This window comes from Misgurnus anguillicaudatus, chromosome 7 (assembly GCF_027580225.2).
Source record: "Misgurnus anguillicaudatus chromosome 7, ASM2758022v2, whole genome shotgun sequence".
NCBI classification, from domain to species: domain Eukaryota; kingdom Metazoa; phylum Chordata; class Actinopteri; order Cypriniformes; family Cobitidae; genus Misgurnus; species Misgurnus anguillicaudatus.
Window position 1 is genome coordinate 35,703,579 of NC_073343.2, and position 24,832 is coordinate 35,728,410.

The 24,832-nt window shown below is 37.9% G+C and overlaps 1 protein-coding gene and 1 long non-coding RNA gene across 5 annotated transcripts in view; one reads left to right on the forward strand and one right to left on the reverse strand.

Annotated features, from left to right (window-relative positions):
- The window catches only part of LOC141365381 (uncharacterized), a 58,514-nt gene extending 47,299 nt beyond the window's left edge, over positions 1-11,215 (reverse strand). For both annotated transcript variants that reach the window (XR_012370617.1, XR_012370616.1), the window contains exons 1-2: positions 11,136-11,215; positions 4,787-4,927 (exon numbers count right to left, since the gene is read on the reverse strand). This is a non-coding gene — a long non-coding RNA (uncharacterized lncRNA). The remainder of the gene's footprint in view (positions 1-4,786; positions 4,928-11,135) is intronic.
- A 6,985-nt stretch (positions 11,216-18,200) lies between these two features.
- dph6 (diphthamine biosynthesis 6) overlaps positions 18,201-24,832 on the forward strand; it is a 49,746-nt gene continuing 43,114 nt past the window's right edge. For 2 of the 3 annotated variants that reach the window (XM_055171813.2, XM_073869814.1), the window contains exons 1-3: positions 18,202-18,357; positions 18,439-18,530; positions 18,670-18,863. In XM_055171813.2, coding sequence (XP_055027788.2) covers positions 18,335-18,357; positions 18,439-18,530; positions 18,670-18,863 — 309 coding nt within the window. In that variant the 5' untranslated portion in view covers positions 18,202-18,334. Of the gene's footprint in view, positions 18,358-18,438; positions 18,531-18,669; positions 18,864-24,832 lie in introns of all 3 variants that reach the window. The other variant, XM_055171814.2, reaches the window with a different exon arrangement.

Genomic DNA, 24,832 nt, shown 5'->3' on the forward strand with positions numbered 1-24,832 from the left:
CACTGATCTGAAATAACTCTTAATCGAGTTAAAAAGAGACTTATTATTCCCCTTCCTATGATTTCTAAAGTAATATTATAGACAGACCTTGCGATTTAAACATCATCTAAAAGTTAAATAAACAAGCTTTTCATCTATGTTTGGTTTCTTAGGATTGGCCAGGATACAACTATTTGTAAATCTGGAATTTAAGCGTGCAAAAAATCTACTATTGATGAAATCCCCTTTAAAGTTGCCCAAATTAAATCCTTAGCACTGCATCCACTCACAAAAATAAAGTTTTGATATATTTAAGGTAGGAAATTTACTCCATTTATTTTTGACCCATACGATGTATTGTTATGTCCGGTGCCACTTAAGATTTGTGGTCCAGGGTCACATTTATGTTTTTGGCAGATTCATTTTATTAAAAGTGAAATTCAAGCTTAATTTTATTATGCATGTTGACTGGGCTCGAACCCATGACCTGTGTTGCTAATGCAACGTACTACCAACTGCGCTACAGGAACACTGATTGTAAACATAGTCACTGCTGATATAAGACAATAATATAAAATGAACCCTATCATTGCTTTTCAGAGTTAAACTGAAGTCTGCAGTCAGGGATTCTTCTGACGCATGTTCATGTATTACAACTATTTTTAGTCTTTTTTTAATCAGCACATGGCTTAGTTCGAATTGAAATGTCGTGTTTTCCCTCAATGAATGTGAAACATTTGCTTCAAATTTTTCCACACGTTTGGATTTTGAAAGGTCTCAAGGGCTTTAAATAATCCTCCGTTTCCATGCAGGCCCTCGGGGGCACGGATCCCCCGGAAACCTGATCCAATTAGCTTCATTCTACATGGATCTCCACGCTGACCCGGACAGATCACTGATCCCTTATCAATGATTATTTAGATTGATTATGCGGTCGGTTTCAGCTCAGGGCGACGCATGGATTGAATCCACAATATTAGCCTGAACAATAAGAAGGTAATTTAGTTAGAAACCCCACGTCAAAGGGAATATCACCGAGTGCCTTAACACGGCTAAATTAAGGCATCAGACTGAGTCTGTTGTGTACGTGCATAATCAGACAACGCTTTCTTTGTTTCTGTGAAACCGCGACGTTAAACTACAAGTAGATCAAAATGACGGGTCCTGAAGTCGGGTTATCAAAGTTTGATCCTTTCCTGTTGACTCTCTGACATTTCTGACCGCCAAAAACAACATGTACTTCATACTGTGACCCTCAGAATTTCTCCATCCTTGACCCCAAAGACCTTCTGGAAAGTGAAATGTGATTACATCAAACGTCCTGAGGATCGCTGGGCTCTCACTCCACTGACTCTCATTAGACTCTGGGAAAACTGTCAGTCTCCCACATGAATTATTTACACACCACACAATACAAAGAAGTAAATAAGTCATGAAAAAGACACACATCATACAGCAGCTTGAGTTCTGGAGAGAGAGAGAGAGAGAGTAAATGTTAATACTGCTCCACAAACAAACACAAACTAACAAAACCAACAACCAGCAGAAACAACACAACACCTTACAGATATTCAGATTTCTGTCATTTAAAGCCGCGTCTTCATTAGGAGATTAAATGTCTTTAAGTCTGGAGTCATTCAGTGATGTATAATGTGTAACACAGTCACCCAAACATAAAGTACAACTAAAGAAACATAACACAAAGTGTGTCGTGTGCGGTCCGGGATTTTCTCTAATCTTGATGTGCGTTGAGATCAGTGGCACGTGATGATAATTAGAGATCTTCACACAGAAATAAAGAACGAGATCCTCCTGCCAAAGTGTCCCGCGGGGTTTCATTTTGCGGACATCATTTTTTTGGGTCAGCGAGTTAATGCTAAAAATACGTCCTGCCAAGAGCCCTCCATTTATCTGGGTGGGTATTGCGTGTCAGGCTCAGCGTGTGTAATTCTCAGCAGGTCTGCAGCGGAAGGCAACACTTACTGGTGAAGTTAGACATTATCTTCTCTCTGAACGTCTCATTGCACACTGCAGCGACTCCAACGGTAAGATGACAATGATGCTTTGAAAAAGAAACACCACACTGTGCATTGATCCTCATAGTAGAGGTCTTCCAAAGAAATGTATCCTACCCGAAATGACCCGACTCACTTTATACCTGAACCTGACGTGCATAAACATTATTTTTAATAAAGACCCGACCCGAGACAGACGCAAGAAAATTAGACCCAAATCCAACCCGACCCAGTGGCTTTTTTTTAACCTGACTGTACCAGAATGTAACGGCACCGACAGAAAGAACGCTGGCCTCACAACCAATCTGGTCGCTGCTCCAATTTATTTTCATTTGTTATCTGACGACAACACCAAGGTAACCGCTTACAGTGTGTATTTGACAGGTCTGGTTAAAAAAAAATAAACCACAATGTCACAAGCGCTCTAGGGGTTAGTAAAACACTTAATGCACACACGTGAGAGTTATGGTCTTCTCGCACTGCTACAGATAGACATCAGTAATTGAACAGATTTAAATACACTAGAGCTCTATATCTGAAGAGAAGATCAAAGCGCTCAGAACCTCCTCTCATCATCTCAATAACATCCGCAGCATCAGCATCTGTCTACTGTAGAAACGACCTTGCAATGCACGGTCAAACGATCCAGCAAATTCTTATCATACATTTGTATTGTAAATGTGCTCTACATATAAAAGTGACTATTATTTATACAATTTAGTAACCACCAGAAAACCACTCAACAAACCCCTAAAGACCTTTAATAAACACTGAGCAATGCACTGCCAAACACACACAACTACTGAAACATCTCAACACTCGATTCAAGATTCAGTTCAGGAAAGTTTTCTGGTTAAATAAGCCTGATTTGCCATGCGACACGTGTGATGTGCTGTTTAAACTTTGATAAGATTCAACACTGATGATGATGATGATGATGATGATAGGGTTAGAAATCCTCCTCATGAAGTTTAAATAAAGACTTTAGGTCAGGATCTCATAGAAAGTGTGTGTTTGTATATGATTATGATTATTATTATTACTGTAGGTCAGCTGAAAACTGAAGTTTAGCCATGAATCCTTATTTTCTTCACCAATGATTTTCCTCTTCACTTCCAGTTGTGATTTCTATAACTGTTCATTACAATTAAACAAGCTTACAAACTCAAACTCTCTCTATTGCAAAAGATTGTTTTTAATCCTCTGATATTTCTGTTTTCCATCTTTAGCCTGACCATACTAAGCCCTTGAAGCTATTTTATGGTGCAGATTTGTAAATGTTTTGTGTGAAGATAAAACTCTTTTCTGAGTCTCTGGATGCTGTACCTTTATCTTCAGGCCTATTAAACACAGTTTTAATTCAGCTCCGGTGATCCTCACGTCATTTGTCTCTCAGGGGACGGTGGTGTGTAATTATCAGACAGTGCCGTACCGCTGCTGTCATCGCCATGACGATAATCACGGCCTCTTCACCAACATCTGTTCCCCGAGCGATGCGTCTAAAGGCCGGAGGCTGACACACAAACATTTTCACCTCTAACCTTCACAATCTCACGTGATGGTGATGAGTTAACTTCAACAGACAGACTACACCAGTACTACTGAAGGCTTTTCTGGGATTCACCTCACACTCTTCATACACAACAATATATGACGAGACAACCAATAACAACCACATAGTGAAGAAATTACACAAGAGTTTACATGTTCATTAAATCCAGACTGCATTGCTGTAATCACATCATAAGTCAAAGGACATATGGATCACATAAAGTATGGTGGATGCAGTGTCCTTAATGTATGCATACTGTACAACCACATATAGAGTTTTAATGATGAATGTTACAGTCACAGGAAGGAAGATTTCTTCAGCATTTACAGTATGTGTTTCAATCTACTGCATTTAAAATAAGTCAGTATATCGTCAGTAGTATTCATATATCATCACTTCTGATTTCTCTTGACAGTTCTCAATATACTGCATTGATCAACTAAACATAAATCCAGCCAGACACTAAAACAACAATCTACTGCTGATAAAAATGCAGACCAGAAACTTTATGAATAAAAGAGAAATAAGAGAAGCCATTTTAAACATCCAGAGCAGACAAACTCTTCAGAGATGATGTGAAATCTCCAGACAGACGACTTATCAATAAATGTCGATCTGTCTTACTGAGAGACGATTGTGATGTTTTCACTCGTGTGCAAATAAAAGCGTACTGTATCGTATATACATTTTCACAGTTTAACTCTGTTTTATCTGCTTTATATTGATTTAAAAGGCATTAAGCATTCATTGTATTTTATTTAGTCTGGATAAGTGTCTATCAGAATTAACATTCACATGGATTATTTCATTCACTTTAATACTGTGACACTTTCTTAAAGTTAGGCTTAATCTGGATTTTACTTGCATATAATCCTCAATGATGTTAATATTTCAGATTTCAGAATATATCATAAATCATACTAAATTATTATAAAAAAATAACTCAGATTTATTAGTTTTTGTCTTGACTACATTGGTAGTACACACCCTTTCACTTGCAGATGTCTGATGTGATGATGTCAGACAGGTTGTTTTAAGTTCTCCTTCATTTTTTCTCATTAGAGATGGATGTGTTCTTGTGTCAGTCGACAATCAGTGTTAATGTTACAGATTGTGTGTGTGTGTGTGTGTGTGTGTGTGCGTGTGCGTGTGCGTGTGCGTGTGTGTGTGTGTGTGTGTGTGTCCATCACCTCATAGGACTTCTACAGAAAACAGATGATGAAACAAAAGTCTTGTTTACCTGTGTGTTTCTGTCCAGATTTCTGCTGGTGTTGTATTCCTGCTGAGGTCGAGCCATCCGTCAACACAAACAGATATGAGAGGAGCGTGAGGAGGGTCAGAGTCGCTCGTGCACCTGCTGATTCCAGCATCTGCTGTAACCCTACACACAAATAAACTTCACTGAGGACCACAGTGCCTTTAAAATGTCTTTGAAGAGTTTGCTTACAGTATGAATAAACATCTGCTGTAATATTAGACATAAATGAAAACATGATGTCTCTCTTTTCTTGTTAAATATCAAATTCTTTTCTCTCACATTTACATTAAGTTCTCATCACTTACAATTGTTTATATTATATTGTTAATTGTATTCATTAAAATGACTGTTAAAGGGTTAACCCTAAAAATCTAAATTTCAACTTGATAAGTGCTTAAATATACTAAAATATATTAAAAATATTACAGTCACACCTACAAAATGCAAAATGGTATTACTTTTGGACATGTACTAATACCATAGTAAAACTACTGTATACTTTGATTAACATGCAGTATCATAGTGGTTCATTACTCTGGTATATATCAAAGTAAAGTAGTCTGAGCATCAGCATGATACCACCACCTTACACAATAAAGAAATTACTGCAATCCATCTGCATTCATCACAGTGTAGATTTAAGTTAAAGGTGAAATATTTATTTTTATACAACAGTTCTTTCCGGTTCTCGAATCTGATTGGCTAAGAGCTATGCGATATTGTACTGATATCGGCACTGTAACCGCTTCACCTTTCGTATCATTCCGCCACCTAGTGAATGGAGGTCCTAAGCATGCTCATCTCTGAATGGAAAAACACAGACGCCCTGTTTTGAATCACTCTCCGTGTGTGTGTCTCATTAGTTTACTAGCTCATAAATCAGTCTGTGAATCCCCAATCAGAAGTTATTATTCCTTCAAACATCAGCGCTCTTGGATGTTACGTTACAGTTAATGGGAGAAATGTCTTGTCACATCGTGTGGACGATTAACACTTGGAAAGAGGAATATAAACACTCGTTTTTTTTCTGGAGCTATATTTCTTATCAGAACGCGAAAACACCGTGAAACAGCAGGTAAGCCCCGCAGCTTTTAAATGTGGACATTGATCATTTACTTTATCGTGACGTGACTATTAAAACATGTTATGAGATATCGCCACTGGTATATTTATAAGCAGCATGCAAAAACATCTCTATGACACTTATAAAAAACCGTTTTATATAGTACTGACAAGAACAAAGTTTAATAATAATAATCGAGTGCTCGTATCACGTTAAGAATAAATGAGAAAGCAATAGTAACGTTATACAAGTAGTTTTATTAACTTTTACCTCGCGCCAAAACAATAACAACACAAAAGACACTAAATATGAATTAAAAAACAAGTAATAGTTTGATCATGACACCAAATACTGCTGATTTGATCTCATTTTGACAATCATAAACAAACAAGGCCAACATGAGAGCCAGGGTATCTCTTTCAGAAATGTAGCCCAGAGAGGGCGGTGGTCAGCGGGGCGAGTGAACACTGATGTCCGCTCATGCTTTGGTTCTCATTCGTACCGAATCTCACTAAGCAAACGTTCAAACAGGCGCTATCTTTACTAATCGACTGCAGATTTAAATATAATACATATACATTCTCGACTGAACTAATCTTAAAACTACACTTTGTGACCAAGAAACGGTAATATAAAGTAACGGCTTTCCCGTCCATTGAGTTGTTATGAGCTTCAAAGCAGCCGAAAGTTTTACCTGTCATTCTGGCCGCCCTCAAATCCGTGTCGGAAGAAGTAGTTCCCAAACAAAAAGGCTTTTAAGATAACTCCGTTGTTGTTTTCTAGTTTTCGTTTTTCAAACGTGTGCCGTCGAACTGTTGTATAAAAGCAATATCGCTCTCGGAGTTGTGTGATATAGCTCTATATCATCACGGCTGTGATTAGGCCCGAGGCACGAGGCCGCAGGCCGAGTGCCGGAGGCAATCACAGCCGTGATGATATAGAGCTATATCACACTCCTACTTGAGCGATATTGCTTAAATATGTTTCTGTTATTTAATGGGGAAATTCAGTAACCAAGTCTTTTTAAGAAGTGGCGTCACTGAAGCAAGCAAAAAGCATTCGAGTCTGTACAGAAAATGTCATTCTTTAACGCTTGATAATTGGCACTTTTTACTGGAAGGCGGGACTAGAGCAGCCATATTGACCGTTGCAATCTCCCTCATTTATTACAATAGCAGTGATGTATCTTTGTTAACATTTAATATCTTTAATAAGAATCAATTCTGTCTTCAGTTCATTATCGAACTCAAAGAGACACGAGCTGAAAAGTCAAAGGAAGACTTGATGGAAATCAGGACTCTTTCTGCTTCATGAGCTGCGTTTGCGGTCTCCACCGACACCTTCAGAGCAAATCTCTTGTGTTTCTGCATGGCCGCAGTCGTGTTGATCCTCCTGATGGTTTGGGGTCAAGAGTGCCTGTCCATAAATAAATACAAAGAGCCATTTCTCAATATAAGAGCTGGTGTTCAGCGCTGGGCTGGCTGTGTTTAATCTGTTCATATCCGCTCACAGGTCTCAGTGTAGGGACAGAATGAGGTCGACTCGGACGGGCAGCAGGCTCATGATGATGATGATGATGATGATGATAGGCTTGTATGTAACATAAAGATTCACTGTGAGGGCTTCTTTTGTTTTTGGTCATGCAAATCTTCATTGTTTTCTCATTGTTCACACATTATCATGTGCTGATATCATCAGTGTTTTCTCATGATGCCATTAATCCGAGCACGTTTTATTAAAGCCCAGGCGCTCTGAAATTTCCTGCGTGCCAGGGAGTGAGAACAACAGATTTGCTGGTTTAAAAGCCCTGTGCACCTAACAACCTCTCTAGTGCAAGGAAACATCAGAGCCGTGGACGTTCAGGTCTGAGCAAGAGTTCAAGACACGCGCATTACAAGTTCAGGTGCGAGAAGGAATAAGTGCCACGTGCATTACAAGCTCTCTTGCGCAAAGTAAAGCCCACAAACCCTCTCATGAGAGGAAAAGCACGCAATGCGCATGTTAATGTGGAACTATGATGAATTTAAAACAATAACGGGCAAACATGCCAACTATCGTCATGAAGACCCACTATCAGCCACATGTCTGACTATCGTCGATAAACAATAGTATCGTTTTTTCCGCACAACCCTATTCTGCACATTATTATAGAAATGCAGCCAACATGCGCTGCACGACAATATTACCATTTAAATTATTGTCATGCAGCATAAACAAAGAAACCCAACCGCAAATGACATTTAAGCAGATGTTGTTCTATTTCATCTTTGATCCATTCCCCAATTCAAGCTATCGTACGGCTTAAAATGTCCTGCAATGTACCACACAAATCTCATGCCCGACTTATAACGTATTGATGCTGCAACAGCCCCCATTTCAGATCGTTTCCCAATGTTCGTCTCTTCTGCCCTCCGTCCTCACATGAAGGGCAGCGTCTTCCACCCGGTAGAACGATCGCCATGATTTATAGATCTGATTCCTCTTCACATGTCTGCTCAGCGTCTCGTCTGGTCTCGCCCCACACCCCGCCCCACCATCGCATCATTACGGCCAGCGGTCTCCTCTCACCTGTCAAATTCACTCTCACTAAAGGCTCGTCTGGAATCTCCACGCCCTAGGCAACGCTGCCCCTGTCCTCAGGCAAGGTGCTGCCCCCACGCGGCGCCCCCGTCTGCCAAAAAGCTTATCCGTTCTGATCGCTGCAATAGGCTTCAACCCGAATGCCTTCAGGAGCCGAAAACGAGGAAAAAGAGAAAGAGGAGTTAGATGGGCGATGAGCGAGGGGGTTAAGGGAGCCAACTGCAAAGATTCGGAAGGGCCGAGGAAAGGGAGGGGGGGCTTTGCCTTGAGCGAGAGTTGAGGCAAAAATCATCCCTTCAAAAAGCCTGTTGGTATGAGAGCCCACCGCAGGCCCAGTGTACCTGCAGGACTCCAGCAGACCTTTCATACTGGATGTGCCAGAAGCACAGAGACACGCGGCTCTCGAGAACTTACTTCACTTACATCTGTAGACTGACCTCAGATCTGTTACACATCTAAACCAAAACACAAACACACACACAGTACACAATTAAACACAGCAGGGGCGTAGCCATCAATTTCCAAAGTGGGGGGGACGAAATGTCTAGTGTTTGCTTTATATGCTTTATGATTATAAAACTGAAGGAAAGAAAGAGAGAAACAAGAAACAAAGAGAAAAGCGAGAGAAGAAAGAGAGAAGTAAGATTTAAAGCAATATCTCTGCATCGCTTTACCGAATTTACACCAAATTTGGTGGGTGTCATTGCAAGCATGACCTGAGGTATCATCCATTGTTTCGGCACAGTGCCACCTAGGTGTCTCAAGATATGACAATGGCTATTTTTGCCTAAAACTTCTGCAAACTTGGATCTTTAATCATCACAGTTATCATCACGGACGAATGGTTTTATGCTTGCAGATATATTTATTGTTATTATTATTATAAAGATAATGCAGGAAGGTTTTGCTCTGATGTCAATCATAGTTTTTAGGTAAAATTGAATATCACCAGACTGTTGAATGTGATACAGAATTAATAAACAAACAAAACTACTAATACAATGACATGTAAATAGCAAGTACACTTTGAAAAGCATGCAGAACTATAACAATCTTATTCATCCATTTGTATGTGTAATAATCTTAATTTACTCACTAACTGTTTTGATGCTTTAGTCGGTTATACGACCGCAGAAGGACCATATGCCTCCAATTACAACAAACTGCTCCGTATGGACATCGATATAAAAAAGCAGCAAGTATTTGAAGCGCCATTAATTTCTCCTCGCTGTTCTTTATTCCCCTAATGCAATGAAATATCTTGGCACACGGCACCGGCCTCTTATCGTCAGCGCAGACACGGCAATCAAGTCCCATAATCACAGTTTTCCGTGGCGGAATAAACCCGAGGCCATGGCCAACAGATGCTAATGTGAGCCTCTACGGGCCGCTAGACGCGAACGCTTCAGACCCGGCAGACGGGCATCTGCTGCGTTTACACGGACGTCCAGCTTCATTCCAGCGTCTTGCGCTAAACCGTTATTACTCTGCTTCATGAATGCTGCACACTAATGAGAAGTCTGGAAATACAGCTAACAAGATTGCAATCACCGATTGATTGCTCCCCACTGATCTCTTAAACAGACGGAAAACATCAGTGCCAACCAACAACAGGCTTTTACATGAGCGCCTCTTATATGTTGTGTGTCCTGACCTGACTGACTGCGTAACAACTTCATCTCTTTGGCTTTTGTAATCTACCTGACTGCTAGTCAAAAATGACATCATCCTTTATTGTACTTTTAAAACATACTGTAAGTTTAAGAGCTCAAACATCTTTCTCTTTAGTCCAGTCAGTGTATAAAGAGTAAACCAAACTCCTGTACTCTGCAAACTGATGTGTTAAAAACATCACAAGCACTACACGTGTTGTCCCAATATAGACACATCTCTATGTTATTATTGGAAAAACAAATTTTGTGTAAACCCATCCTAAAAAGCACCGTGTTAGCAGATGGGGTCGATCCCAGGGTGCACACTTCACATACTGATCAAATATACAGTAGATTTAAGTTGCTTTGGATAAATAAAAACTTCTGTCAAATGAATAAATGTAAACTAACAACTTTCTGACATTTCTCTCTCTCTGAATCTTTAAAACAAACTATGAACATAAGACTTTAAACTGTTATAAAACAGTGCTGATATTTAGTGCCATGAATGAAGTTTATCTTTTATCTGAACAATAACTCATTTGTCATTTCTGTACAATAAACTCTGCCTTACTGTCTGTTAAGTGTTAAATAAAATCTGAATTTAAAGATCTCATGTAATTGATATTTAAGTTGTAACAGAGAATTATTATTTTATAATAAATATAGAGCAATACAAATAATAGTGCTGCTGCCTTCGTCTTTTACAGTAACTTATATGTTATATATCTAACTTTTCTCAACTCAGAGATGAGTATAATACACAATCAGCTAAACATGATCATTTAGTAACAATGAGAGCACGCACACATCACTTACTAACGCGGGTAAACTAAGTTAACACGGACTAACGCATGGACTCATTTACATTTCTGTGATCATAAATAAACGTTTCAGTAGTCAGTATTTTAGCAGTTTTATTCCTTTACGCTTTTTAGCCCTAATATGACGAACTAGACAGAAATGTATGTATAGGCTCGATTTATAGTTGATTAAAACAGTATTTTTCAGTATGAAGGCTCTTTCAAACACTTACACAGGGTCGCCTCTTTTTCATCTCAGCGTGCATCCACCTGCGCGACGTGCGCGCGCTCATGCATTCACACAATGGTATGACCCATTTTAGGGGTGATCATATTTATTCTTACATACTATTTACAAATATAGAGCAATGCAAACTGTTATTCACTCATTTAGTAGTGTATGTTGAAATGTCAAGATACCCTTAAATGTTGTTTTGAAGTCTTTCAGAGAAATTAAAGCCGGGAGGATCGTCATTCATCGGTGTCATTTATGGTAGTTAATTTCACTGAAAACGTACAGTTAAAATACACATTATTAGAATAAAATATAAGTATTACATAAAATTAAGAAAAACTATTATTGGATCCAGCTATGAAGAAGTTTTTCATATTTTCTGTTTTTGTTTATGTCATGACTCTTATTTTGAAGTTTGGTGTGTCTGGTGTCGTTTGATCTGAAGTGTTCTGTGGAGCTGCTTTGCTTACTGAGCACTTTCGTTAAAATATGAATAATGAAAATATAATATTCTTGATTCAGTGACTGTAGGTTTATGTTATCTGCTTGCTGAAGTGCTTCATAGGTTTGATATGTAGTAGCTAATAATGGGAAAGATGTGTTTTACATCCACAGAATGACACACAAGATCAGTCAGTGACGTCATGTGTCTGAGGAAAGTACCTGGTCCATTGAAGTGTTTAAAATAGAGCACTAAGATGTGTGATCATCATAAATCTGTCAGTAGTGCTCAGTGCTTCCGTTTCTCTGATTGTTCTTTGTCCGGGTATTGTCATTTAACTCTGTGTCTGAATCAATGGAGGGCAAAATGGATTTCCTATGAAATCTGAAGATTATTACACAACATTTATCTATTAAAGTCAGCATGGACAAGAAAAATATATAAATCTTTACGTTTAATACTGTGAAAGAGGTCTGACTGTAAGGACACGTTGTTACAATCTACATCTATAATTTATTGGTGTGTAGTTACATACAAATTGCGTTTCCTGAAAGGCTTATTTTATATCTAAAATTCAGATTTGTATATTACTTATCTGTATGTTCAGTTGTAGTTATTTAGAGAAATCCAATCTCGTTTCTCTAACAGGATTTTAATATAATTTAATAACAGAGGACAAGCAACACGCTGAGGTTTTATATAACGCTTCAGTCTTCTCTGCTCCACATTATAATAAAGTTAGTCAACATCAACCACTTGGCCATTAAGCGATGACCAATTTATTTTAATCTGTGGGTCTGAACAAACTTTCTTACATTTCAACAAGCTTTCCCAAGCAGTTACCAGATTAAAGATAAATTATGACCTTAAATTAGTCTAGCTGAGTTTAGTGAATGATTTTTATTAAAACTAACAGCAGTTAAACTGTTCCCTTAACACTCATAAACTCAAGTGACCGTCATCAAATACATTTAAACAGCTGTAAGATCAGAGAATATCATTAATATAAGATTTATCATTCTGAACACACACGAAAACACACACAACACACACACACACACACACTGGGTTTTAGTAAGTGTAGTGAAATGTATGAGTAATCCATGTAATGTAAGTTATTAAGAGAATGAATCATGTTTATGCCACACATGACCTGGACCACTTCATTAAATATAATGAAATGAAATTGACTTTAAAGTCAGACTTTCATTGTCTGTTTTAATATGAGGTGAAATGAGCTGCTAACCAAAGCGTTGTGTTCACTCTTTTATTAAGTTAATGGCACAGATAATTGACAGACACTCATAAGATGTTAATTGCAGTCATTTAAAAGACGTTTCTTTCCCAGAATCCACTGCTGTCCTATGCTGTTGTGTGATTGGACAGTTTAGAGACATAGTGGGTTGCTGTACAAAATTGACAGGACAGTGACCATTTAAAATCTTTTTTATCTGAACTTTCTTATCATAGACGACAACATCAGAAATAACTGCAGACATCTGCAGATAAAAATCTATAGAAAGAGTTTGGAGCCTCCTGGAAGCATTGGAGACGACATCCGTCCACTGACACGCATCCACACTGACCCGGCCATGAACTGACACTCGCTCGGGTGAGCCAGAGGTCAAAACTGGACATGAGATGGGTGTGTATGTGTGTATAGAGAGGACATAATCACAACACAATGGCTGTGCCACATTTTAAAACGTTAAAGATTTTGGCAGGCAAATGAATTCGTTACAAAGGGTTGTTATTTAAGAGGACTTTTCACTTTTTTTTAAGATGTTAATAAATCTTTGGTGTCCCCAAAGTACGTACTGTATGTGAAGTGCTAGCTCAGAATAGCATTTATATAGATCATTTATGTTAACTTTGTAGGTGTGAGCAAAAAATGTGGTGTTTTTGTGTGTCTTTTTAAATGCAAATGAGCTGATCTTTGCATTAAAAGTCAGTGCCGTGGTTGGATAGTGCAGATATAGGGGCGGTATTATTATAATAAGATCCCCTTCTGACATCACAAGGGGAGACACATTTCAATGACCTATTTTCTTACATGCTTGCAGAGAATGGTTTACCAAAACTAAGTTACTGGTTTGATCTTTTTCACATTTTCTAGGTTTGTAGAAGCACTGGAGACCCAATTATAGCACTTAAACATGAAAAAAGTCAGATTTTCATCATATGTTTCCTTTAAAACCCAGCATACCCATAGAAACACAATACACCCAACCGACACACACATCAAACACTAATCATAACCCCAACACCCTACACCAAACACACACACAACACACACCTTGCACAACACAGCACTGACCCCACGCTGGCCTTCTCAATCCCCAGTGGTCTCAGTTTTGTGTGATTTTCATTAGGCCTTCAGTGCCTCCTGCTGCTGCATGGAGGTGACAGGTCTGTAAATCAGGTCGCTTTAGTGGAGCTTCATCCTTTTTATTCACTTTAATCACAGAAGTCCTACGGCAGAAAAGATTGGAGCGATCCAACAAATAAAACCAGCGGTGAGGATTCACACATTGACCTCTCGGGGTAGAAACGCGAGGCGTCTTCCTCCAGATGCTGCTGGGATGAACTGGGCTGTTTTCTCTGCTCGTGATGAATGGATGCAGATCAACAGGTCCGGCTCGTAAACTCGAGGTCACATCCTCGGTGCTACGCAGTTTCTCATATGAAACGTAGCCGTTAAGGCGTCAAAGAGAATTCATAGGAAGGCCTTGTGTTGTGTTTTTATAGTTAGTCACAGGTTTAGCTCAGTCTGAAATGACAGACAATCATTTTAAAATGGTCAACCACTTTAATCATTGGAGTGTCGGAGGGATCAGCTCAGATAAAAAAATAAAACTCGACTTGTCTGAAAGTTTGAGTCGTCTCAGGTGATATGCTGACTGATGTAACAGAGGTCAGATAAATCCCTTTCACACAGTGTGTTAATCACAGAAAATTGCCAAAAGTCTTTGTGAAGTCTGTAACGTTTCTGGAACGCATCCAGCGTGAAGAAAGGCCATAAAGAGGTGTGTTGTACTGAGACAACGTTCAGCTCTTTGACACAGTGAGGTTTACAGTAAATGCAGATCAATGTTCACAAGGAAAAAAGTTTGCACTGGTTTATGATCCAATCAGACAAAACTGCACACATGTGGTTTTCCGAGATCTTCTAGATCATTGGATTTAGATCATTTTATTAATGGGATAAACCCCTTGAGATGTACCATCTCATTTTCGAGGGAGTCCTAACATTTAAAGTTACACAATCGTAACATAATAACAAAAACATAACAAAATTACAATTAACATTACAAACACATAAAAAAGAATGAAAAATTACCCCACCAAACAGTATCAGTAATAGATAAACAAAATAACTGTAAATAAAGCAGTGACAATAAGTAATCAACAAACAGAAACTTTGTTATACTAGAAAGTCACAATTTCAAGCATGTACAGTCCACCTTAAAATAAGATTCTGATGATGTAACGAATCAAATGTCTGCAGGTAAATGATTCCAATGTATAGACCATTTCAAGAGATGTAAACAACACTGGTCCAGGAGCACTTCCTGTTTTAGTTTTTTAACACTAGATAAACGTTGGGATAAAATAAACCAACAGAACATATAGAACTGAATTAACTGAAGTTAAACAAACATCTTAAAGATAATGATATATGTGAAATAAAAAAAATACTGTCACAAACTGTAACAGGAAGGGTTTCTGTGTTGTTTACATCTTTTGAAATGGTCTATTGGGGCTTTACAATCTTTTAATGCTCATAAAAACTAGAATTGTTTTGTTTCATCTGTAGTGAAACTTCTGCATTAAGACTGAATTAATAGAGAAACACCACAGTTTACTGTAATAGCACAGCACCAATCTAATGCAACACAAACATGACCTTATGTACTTTCCTTCAATCCACAAGGCACTTCAGTTCACTTTTTACTTTACTTTCATTTTAGTTTACGAGATACCTACATAAACATCTTCGTCCTGAAACACTTTACTACATGGACACAAAAGCTTTGCTTCATATCGTATAATATATCATCTTATCATATATTATATATCATATCATATTGTTGGCCTTATTTTCAGAACACACAGTAATACACAATGATAGGAAAACAGAAATGAAATACGAGAGAGAGAAAGATGGAGCAGTAAACACGGGCCGGCCCTTAAAGACAAGCGTGGATCCGTGAATGTAGAACAGGTGGAGTCTGTGATTTTATGCCTTTAATGACATCATCACAGACACACACAAACACCAGCAACACACAACACGACTTGGATCCAAGACAAGCAAAGTGGGCAGAGGAGAACACTCAGGCTTTTGTGTTTGCATAGTGTCATACTTCATCAGAAGCGAGACCTCTATCGGTCTTTGAAGCTCGGTGAAAACAGTCTCTGTGGTTTCCTCTGATGTCACGTCCAATATTCTCATTGCACAAAATTTCCTGGATTAAGGTTGTGTTTGTCAGGATTAAATATCAGAGAGCAGACGTCCTAATGACTGCATCCCACTTCACTTCACATCCACAGACTACTACTGTAGTGTGCTTAATGAAATATAGAAACACAGACACATCAGAACCAATGAATGAAAGTGATGTGCATCTTACACAGATGATGTATTGACTAAAGTATAGGACTCTTATTGTTCTGTAGCTTACACAAGACGAGATGTTTGGCAGAGAAAATCTCATGAAGTGATTTGTGTGGTTCAGTTTTATTCACATTATTTAAATCTCCTGAAAGAAGTTTGGATAAATAGCACGACTGATATATGATATTATTTTTATTATCACATTATCATAATTTAATGGAGTGATGGAGAACAAATGAACTGAGTCTTTGAGGTTTACTTCTGTTAATAAGAATCAATATTGTGATGGTTTTTGAAATAAAAATAGGTTTCATCACGTTGATAATCTTTTAAAATCATATTAGTCAATTTTAAATGAACTTGTGTGACTAACCCCATGTACTTGAAGGGGTAATTAAGCTGAAGGGAGTTATGAGACTACAAAACAATGAATTCTAATGTAGGTTTATTTATTCAGGTACACGTATATCATAGTCACCTGGCCTGCTCAGAACAAAAGCATTTGATAAGAGAAAACTTCAGTGTGAAGGAGAATCCAACAAGCAAAACAAGTTCACCTTGATGTTAAAATTTAGATCCAAAGCATTGCATTGACATTTCTACAGATTTAAAATAACAGTGAGGAAGCCTCGAGCGTTTCACTGCCAGCAGAAGTTGGTTTTAGTTGGCATCAGACGCAAATGAAGTCACTTAATTGTTTAGACACATAATACAGTCGTATGCAAAAGTTTGGGCACCCCTGACAATTTCCATGATTTACACTGACTGTGCTATTCAATAACTGCTATAAAGACCAATATCAGTAACTTCAGAAAGTATTGATCTAAAAAATCAAAATAACATCTCATTCAAATGTCCTTTACTAGCTAACGGTTGTGATTTAAATTCACTGTACAGTGCTCATTGGTCTGTGCGTCATTCAAATACAAATGATGGCCACATATGAACTGGTTAATAAACTCTGAGTGAATAAACAACTAATCATTTCAACTAAATTATTGATACATTGATAATTATTGTATATTGATAATAAAGTACAGACAGAGAAAATAACTCACAATACAACAGAAACATATTTCAGCTAAAGTGACCTGGAAACAATCAAACAACATCATTCAGCCAAACTCACACTTATGTTTTAGAAGAAATGAAAGAAATTAATATTGTAAAGTAGAAGCAGTGTGAGAAATGAGAAGATGTTTGGTAAATTCAGACAAAATGTGTTGCCTTTGGCCGGCTCAGGGGCGTCAGGTGAGAAAAGCAACACAATGTTTCTGCTCTGGCACAACCATACACAGCAAACACAACATGAAAGGCATTTGTGTCAGTGTATACAGATCCCCTTAGAGGAAACATTACCTGAGAGAACACAAACAACCTCCATCCCTTTACAAAAATTAACCACGCTTTTACTCCACCTCCTCATCATCACTGATATGATCCTATGACAAAAATTAACCATTGCTGGATCCCAAACCGCCTACTTCCATACTATATAGTACGTAAAGTAGCGCTTATTACGTACTATATAGTATGGAAGTAGGCGGTTTGGGATCCAGCACGTTTTTTTTTTTTACTGTTAAAACCACAAAACCATGGTTTTCAATAACCATAGTTAAATGGTTAAATAGTTACTGTAATAAAACCATAGTTTTGCTAATAGTATCAATACACTCACAAAAAAACATGGTTACTACACTTTTACCACAAAAACGTGGTAAATATTGGGAAAGGGAGAGTTTGATGATTTACAACTGGTTTATATTCATGAAAACACCAGTGGTCTGTCAATAAAACAAACATCTGATCTAATAGATTATTATACAAAATTTTACATTTTTATTTAAACAATATAAAATAAATAAATAGATTACATTTCAAAATGCATTTCACAAGTCTATTAATTTCATTACAGTGATCTAACTATCACATGATACAAAGTAAAAAATGACATTAAAGATGTAAAATTAGTGGCAAAATTATTTTTAAAATCTGTTAACTGTCTTTTTAGTCAGGCAGATGTTGAGACAGCCTCGTGCAGGGGTCCACCAATCTCCCGGAAGACGCTGCAGTGTTTACAAACGCGCGAAGCACGTGTGATTCTCTCAGAAGTGTTCATCTGTACTGACTGGTCAACATGAGGGTTGTGGCGTTGATCAGGTAAATAACAGCACATTGACTCATTTATTACGTGTCGTTATAAACACCGCTGACGTGTGTGTGCGCGCGTGTGTGTTTCAGTGGCGGGAAAGACAGCTGTTATAACATGATGCAGTGTGTGTCTGCTGGACATTCGATCGTAGCCCTCGCCAACCTCATGCCTCAAAAACACGGTGAGATGACTCGACTGATCAATAACTAAAAATGATAAAGCCCACCAACTCAAAACTAAACTAAATCAGTGATGCAAATATCTCTGTCTATATAATTTACTTTTCCTCACATCATGACATGAAGTTTGTGTGTGTTTAGCTGTTTCAGATGAACTGGACAGTTATATGTATCAGACTGTTGGATATCAAGCCATTGATCTGTATGCTGAGGCGATGGATCTTCCCCTGTACAGGCGCACTATTGAGGGATCAAGTCTGGACACAGGAAGAGAATACAGCCCGACAGATGGAGATGAAGTGGAGGATCTTTACCATCTCTTAAACCTTGTCAAGGTATTTTAAACATCTGTGGCATCTATTAAACATCTCGCGGTTACTCAGCAGGTTTAGGTCAGACCCATAGAGAAAGTGTAAGAGTAAACCAGTAAACATTCAGAGATTCACTGTACACTGAGTCTTATTTGTAAACGTCAATGTGAAAGAGAAGAAATGCATTATTTACAAAGCACCAATGGACTGATTCACTTTTTTACATTTCCTTTGGTGTGTAAGTGTGTATTAGTTCATGTTAAAGATATGCAAAAGGTTCAAACCCTAATATAAACGATGATGCGGGTTATCCTCTCCAATGTAAATCTCTTTTCTTGGACTACAACAAACACATTGATTGTAGACAACAGTTTACTTTCTGGGATTGGTGATGTAGTAAAGATCGACATTTTCATAATTCCTCCCGCTTGAACTCACAGACTGTAATTTAACTTCTGTTAGCAAACAAATCTTTCAAACGTGGTAAGAAGCATCACATTTCTGGCTGACGTCAGAGGTATTCAGACCAATCACAATGTACAGGGCTGCGTTCCCCGAAACCTTCTTAGCTCTACGTGGTTCTTAAGTTGTACCTTAAGCTGTACCTTATCGTTAATACGTGTTTCCCGAAACGTTCTTAGTTACGTATCACTTCTGTCAGTCGTTCGTTCGGAAGGTTGGTCTGGAGCACTCTTAGCTATATCTTATCCCACTTGACTCCGCTAGGGGCCATCACTGTGATAAAAGCTTGTGTAGATTGCAGTCTATATAACTAAATATCTGTAAAAAAAGTTGAAGTACACTCCGTGTTAAATTAGGCATTTTTTTTATTTAAAGAATAAAACATTCACATAATTAGACATTATTACACTGATGGTTGTTAGATTTGTAAAAATTTTTTCCAAAGGAAAATCAGCTTTGAACTATTATTACAGGCTTAAGAAACTATCAAAAAATAAAAAGATTTTGGGTGGAGGAGTTGGTGAAACTACGGCAGGCAGCTATACAGCGAATCTTACCATTTCATTTGTGCATTTCAAATCTGTTAAATCTTTAGTTTACCAGCTATTTTAGCTGCAATAAAACAAATCAAGTAAAAATCGCATGCCAAGGGAGCACATTCATCACAAAATCATAATTGTTGATTTTTCTAAATATTATGATTGATGTTAAGTCGACTTAACATCTTTAAAAGTTTTTTAATGTTTTCTAACTCTGAGGCAGCTGCATGCCATATTCTTTATAAACACTCAAAAGAAACTGCTCCACTTGATTACTGCTTGTATAGTCTCCTAAGGTCAACAAAATTTCCACATTAAAACTAATCAAAGCTAAAATCTAAAGCAACCATAATTTATATATCATATAATATATATTGTTATGTAGTGATGCACCGATGTATCGGCCGCCGATATTTATCGGCCGATTTTTGATGAATTTGAAACCATCGGCATATCGGCAATAGCACGAGAAAGGCCGATACCGATTGTTTATTAATTAACTGCATAAAGAAATCCATTATATGTAAAAAATGAGTTAATGTTGTTTATCAAATAAATGCTGAATAGCAAAAAACACCTTTGAAGGTTGTCATGCTGTCTTATTATATTTGTTTTAGCTGAATTTGTGCCTCTCTTATTATGTTGGTCAGTTGAATGTTAATTAGATCCAATCCATGTTCAGTACAAATAATTTGATGCAGAAATAAATTAGCTAATAGACCAACTGTATAGTATTGTATACAAGTGTTTAATATCGGCCAGAAGTTGTCTGTTTAAATCGGCATCGGTATCGGCCCAAACAAATCCTATCGGTGCATCCCTATTGTTATGTTATATTTAAGGTAAACAGACAGGCGCGGCTCCAGAAATGCATCCATTAAGCGTTATCCGCATTGTAAACACGCAGCTTGCGCATCCAGTGTCCAAGCACATAAACGCTTGAACTAATGAACAACAATTTGTTTTTATATATTTTAAGTGTAATGCACAGCCAAGCCAGGTGACTTGCACGACCCACCTTATTCCCCTGTGCAACGCATTTATTGGGAACCCCTAATATAAATTATCATTTAAAGCGAAGGAAAAATGAATGCATTGGAGCAGTTTATGCATGATACTTTTGGACATGAAGTTGCGGGTTTTGCATGGGTTTGATATAAAATAAAATATACAAGGTTTATATTTAGTTGTTTGCAATTCAAAATATTTTTACCAGATATTCCTAATAAATGTAACTTGAACTATTTCTGAAATGTTTCTTTAATAAATAACACTGCTCTCTGATAACGCAGCGAAGTACCTATTACATAAAGTGAACAATTGATTGTCGAGCAATCGATATCAACCTATTCAGCACCATCGCCATGGACAGCACCTGGTAACGTCGTACGTAAGAGAGTATACCTTAAGAAACCCGCTAAGGTACAGTTCGGGAAACACACCTAGAAAAGGTATGTATGTAGTAAAGGTTTAACTTAAGAGTCTTCGGGCGTTTTCACATCTGTAATTTGAACTTGAGATTTTTATACTGTTACTAAACTGCACAGTATGAGCTGCAAACGCTTTACTGAATGCTACCTCTGACTAAGAATGCATTATTTTGCACTTGTATAGCTTTTTTTTACTTTGAAATTTTAAGAGCAATGAACATATATTGAAATGTTTACATTCAGATATGTAAATCAACATGTATAAATTGCTATTAGTTAATTAATGGGAAGATAATCGATAATCGAATCGAACAGATAAAATGAATCGTTAGATTAATCGATGCATTGAAAAAATAATCGCTAGATTAATCGTTTAAAAAATAATCGTTTATCCCAGCCCTAGCTGTGTCGTGTTGTCCCCTTACCTGTTCTCAGTCAAGATGTAATGTTAATGTTCGTATGGCTTTTTGGTATCTCTTGTCATTTGATGTTTAAATATGAGATGATAACTCATTGAACTTTTGACGGCGCTGTACATTTTGCACCTGACCGACTGTATTTTTGAAAATCACGGCATCCTTTTAAACCATAGTACCTCAGTGATGTGAGGTGTGTCCGACTTCACGGGATCGGCGAGATCGGTGGGTTGCCGCACATTGCGCGGATCGGCGGGTTGCCGCGTGGCCGGTGCGCGGAATAATCTGTTTGTTTTTGAATCATGCATGGTAATGTTATGTCATACACCGGTCTGCGTAGCTCAACACTGTCAAACACGCATCTCCAGACCCAGTCTTTACTACATGCGCTTGACATCCATATGCCACCATAACCACAATAAATAAATAAACCCACATGATCATCGTTTTCGTGATCGATCATCGATGCCACGTGCCCATCCCTACTACAGAGGCGTTGTGTGTTGTTGATATTTGTGAGGCTGCTTCAGAGAGCGCTGTCTTGCAGTGTTGCAGGTTTTTTGAGGAGGTTTTGGGCTCGGCTCATAAAGCGATGAAACTTTTGCCGTTAATTAAGTGGGAAGGTGCGGGCTCAACATTTTGTTCTTATTTTTAATGTAAAGCATTTGGGTTTATTTTGGTTTATTATGGGCTTATTCTTGTTTGCTGTTGCTCATGCAAGATCTGGCAACACAAGTAAGTAAATGCGCATATCTGTTTCTCGCTGTGATGGCTTGTTTAAATTAGGGGTGCACCGAAATTTCGGTCGCCGAAAATTTCGGCCGAAAATGGCATTATCGGTTTCGGGCCGAAATAAAAAATCCAGCCGAAAATGTAAACCGAAAATGAATGTCAACCGCGCCCCTTTCATCTGTGCGCTAGCGCTTGGGTTTCACTCAGCCTCACGGTGATCAGTCGTCTCCCACCCCTCCCCTTCGTGCTCAAGCAGGTTTCACTTAGGTCCAGCTGTTTGCACGCGTCTGCAAAGATTAAGAATGTCTTGATGTGTAAACTTTAGAGAGAGTCGCGCTATGTGTCTCTTACTGTAATCCATTAACGTACATTTGGCGAATAAAGCAATGAAACACAACGTAACGTTTTTATGTGGAGCGACTGTTGCGCTGTTTGGGATTCACCATCAGTCTCTGTATATGCATGCGTTTAAGTGCCCTTAAAGCCGAAAGTATACTAGGGACGTCCGCGTATGCGCGCCATCATTTTCGTCATCAGGAGGGTCCGCGGCCGGTTGCGCGGACCGTCCGCGTGCAGCCCAAAATTTGAGACCGCACGGACAGAGCGCGTACAGTCCGCGTACAACATCGCATGCGCGTGAAAATATTTAGACAGGACACTCCACTACAAACAATTATACAAAGGAAATAGACAGAATTTGCACACATACTATCGTTTTTCTTCTTTAATTTTATTTCATCCATAAACAGAAAGCTGTGGAGCATGTTTGTTACCATATTGTTTGATTCCTGTTCTTTGTTGTCTTCTTGTTTGTTTTAAACTGTTTGCAATGGTGGATCGGTTTTTTTTCTTCACCTATCCTAATGTTTTAATGTACTGTAAATGTCTCCAAATCAGTGCTGCACTAGAGTAATAATTTGAATAGAGACGTGTTTAAAAAAAAACAAGCAAACATAAATTCTCTCTGTTATTGACAGGGCACATATAAACAAAATTCTCTCCACAGTATTCTTTTTCTAATAAAAACATTTGTTTATGTCTGTATAGATTACAGTCAGATTAACCTACAAGTCTGTGTCATTAATGTTGATCAAACAACCCATGACAAAGAGACAAATAGCTCTAAAAAATAATAATATATAGTATTTATTGTGTTATGATTAATTTAATTTGATTTCTGTACCTAATGCTAATTTCAGACCTTATTAATGTACAACTTTGTTCTCTTTTATAAATGTTTGCAATTTCTTTATTGTTTATTAGATTTTTCCCACCTGCTTTTTGCTGATCCGAAAAATAATCTGATCTGTGCCTCAAAAACTGTAATGTGATCAGAACTGTGAGTTTTTTTATCCGTCACACACCCCTAGTAAAGTTAGTACACAGTGAAAGCCATAAATGCAATTGTACTAATAATTGGCATAATAATTTATTTCGGTGTTTCGGCCTTGGTTTGCTTTTTTCGGTTTTCGGTTTCGGCCAATAATTTTCATTTCGGTGCATCACTAGTTTAAATACATCATCATCAACTAGTTGTTCAGTTTGGTTCTGTACAAACTGTTTTCACTAAATGCTGTAAGTCTCTCATTCATTACTATGAACACAGAGTCTGTTTAAAAATGTTTGCCAGTGTAATAATAATGTTTTTTATTATTATTCTGTGTTATATTGGATTGACTCTGTAGTGTTCTCTGAACATCCCTCGTCTTTTCCTTCTCTCTCTCATTTTATTGTCTTCTCCATTTATCTCCTCTCTTCGCCTTTTGTCTTTTATCTTCTTGTCGTCTTTCTTCCGATTTCATCTTCTTGACTTCTGACATTTTAGTCTTCTGAGTTCCACATTAGTTTCTTTAACACATTTGATGGTGTTTCTATGGATTCTCATTGGTTGTTGCTCAGGGACCATGAGTTAGGTGTCTTTATATATTGTGTACTCATGATGATGTGTTTGATAAACACGTGTCCTGTCTGTACATAGTTCAATTCAATTCAATTTTATTTATATAGCACTTTTCACAATAGTTAATTGTTTCAAAGCAGCTTTAAATTAATAGATGTATGAAAAGCATAGAAAAACGAGCATAGTAATAATGTAACGTATACAGTAAAGTAGTAAGTTAAGCCAAAGGTGGCGGACTCCAGGGGATGACTCCTGGCTAGGGTTAGGTTTAATATATATATAAATACTATCGGGGTATGTGAACGGGTAAGCAAATTAAACTGGTTCCGCTGGTGGTCGATGGTCAGGCATCGGCTGGGCATCTCGTAGAAGGACGGTCAGTAGATCAACGGTGTGATGACCTTCACGGTTGCAGGAACTGGGTCTGTTTGTCTCATTGTCCTTGGGGTCGAGGACGAGACAGGGAGAGAAACAGAATCTTTTCAGCGTAGGGGCCGTTCACATGTAATGCAAG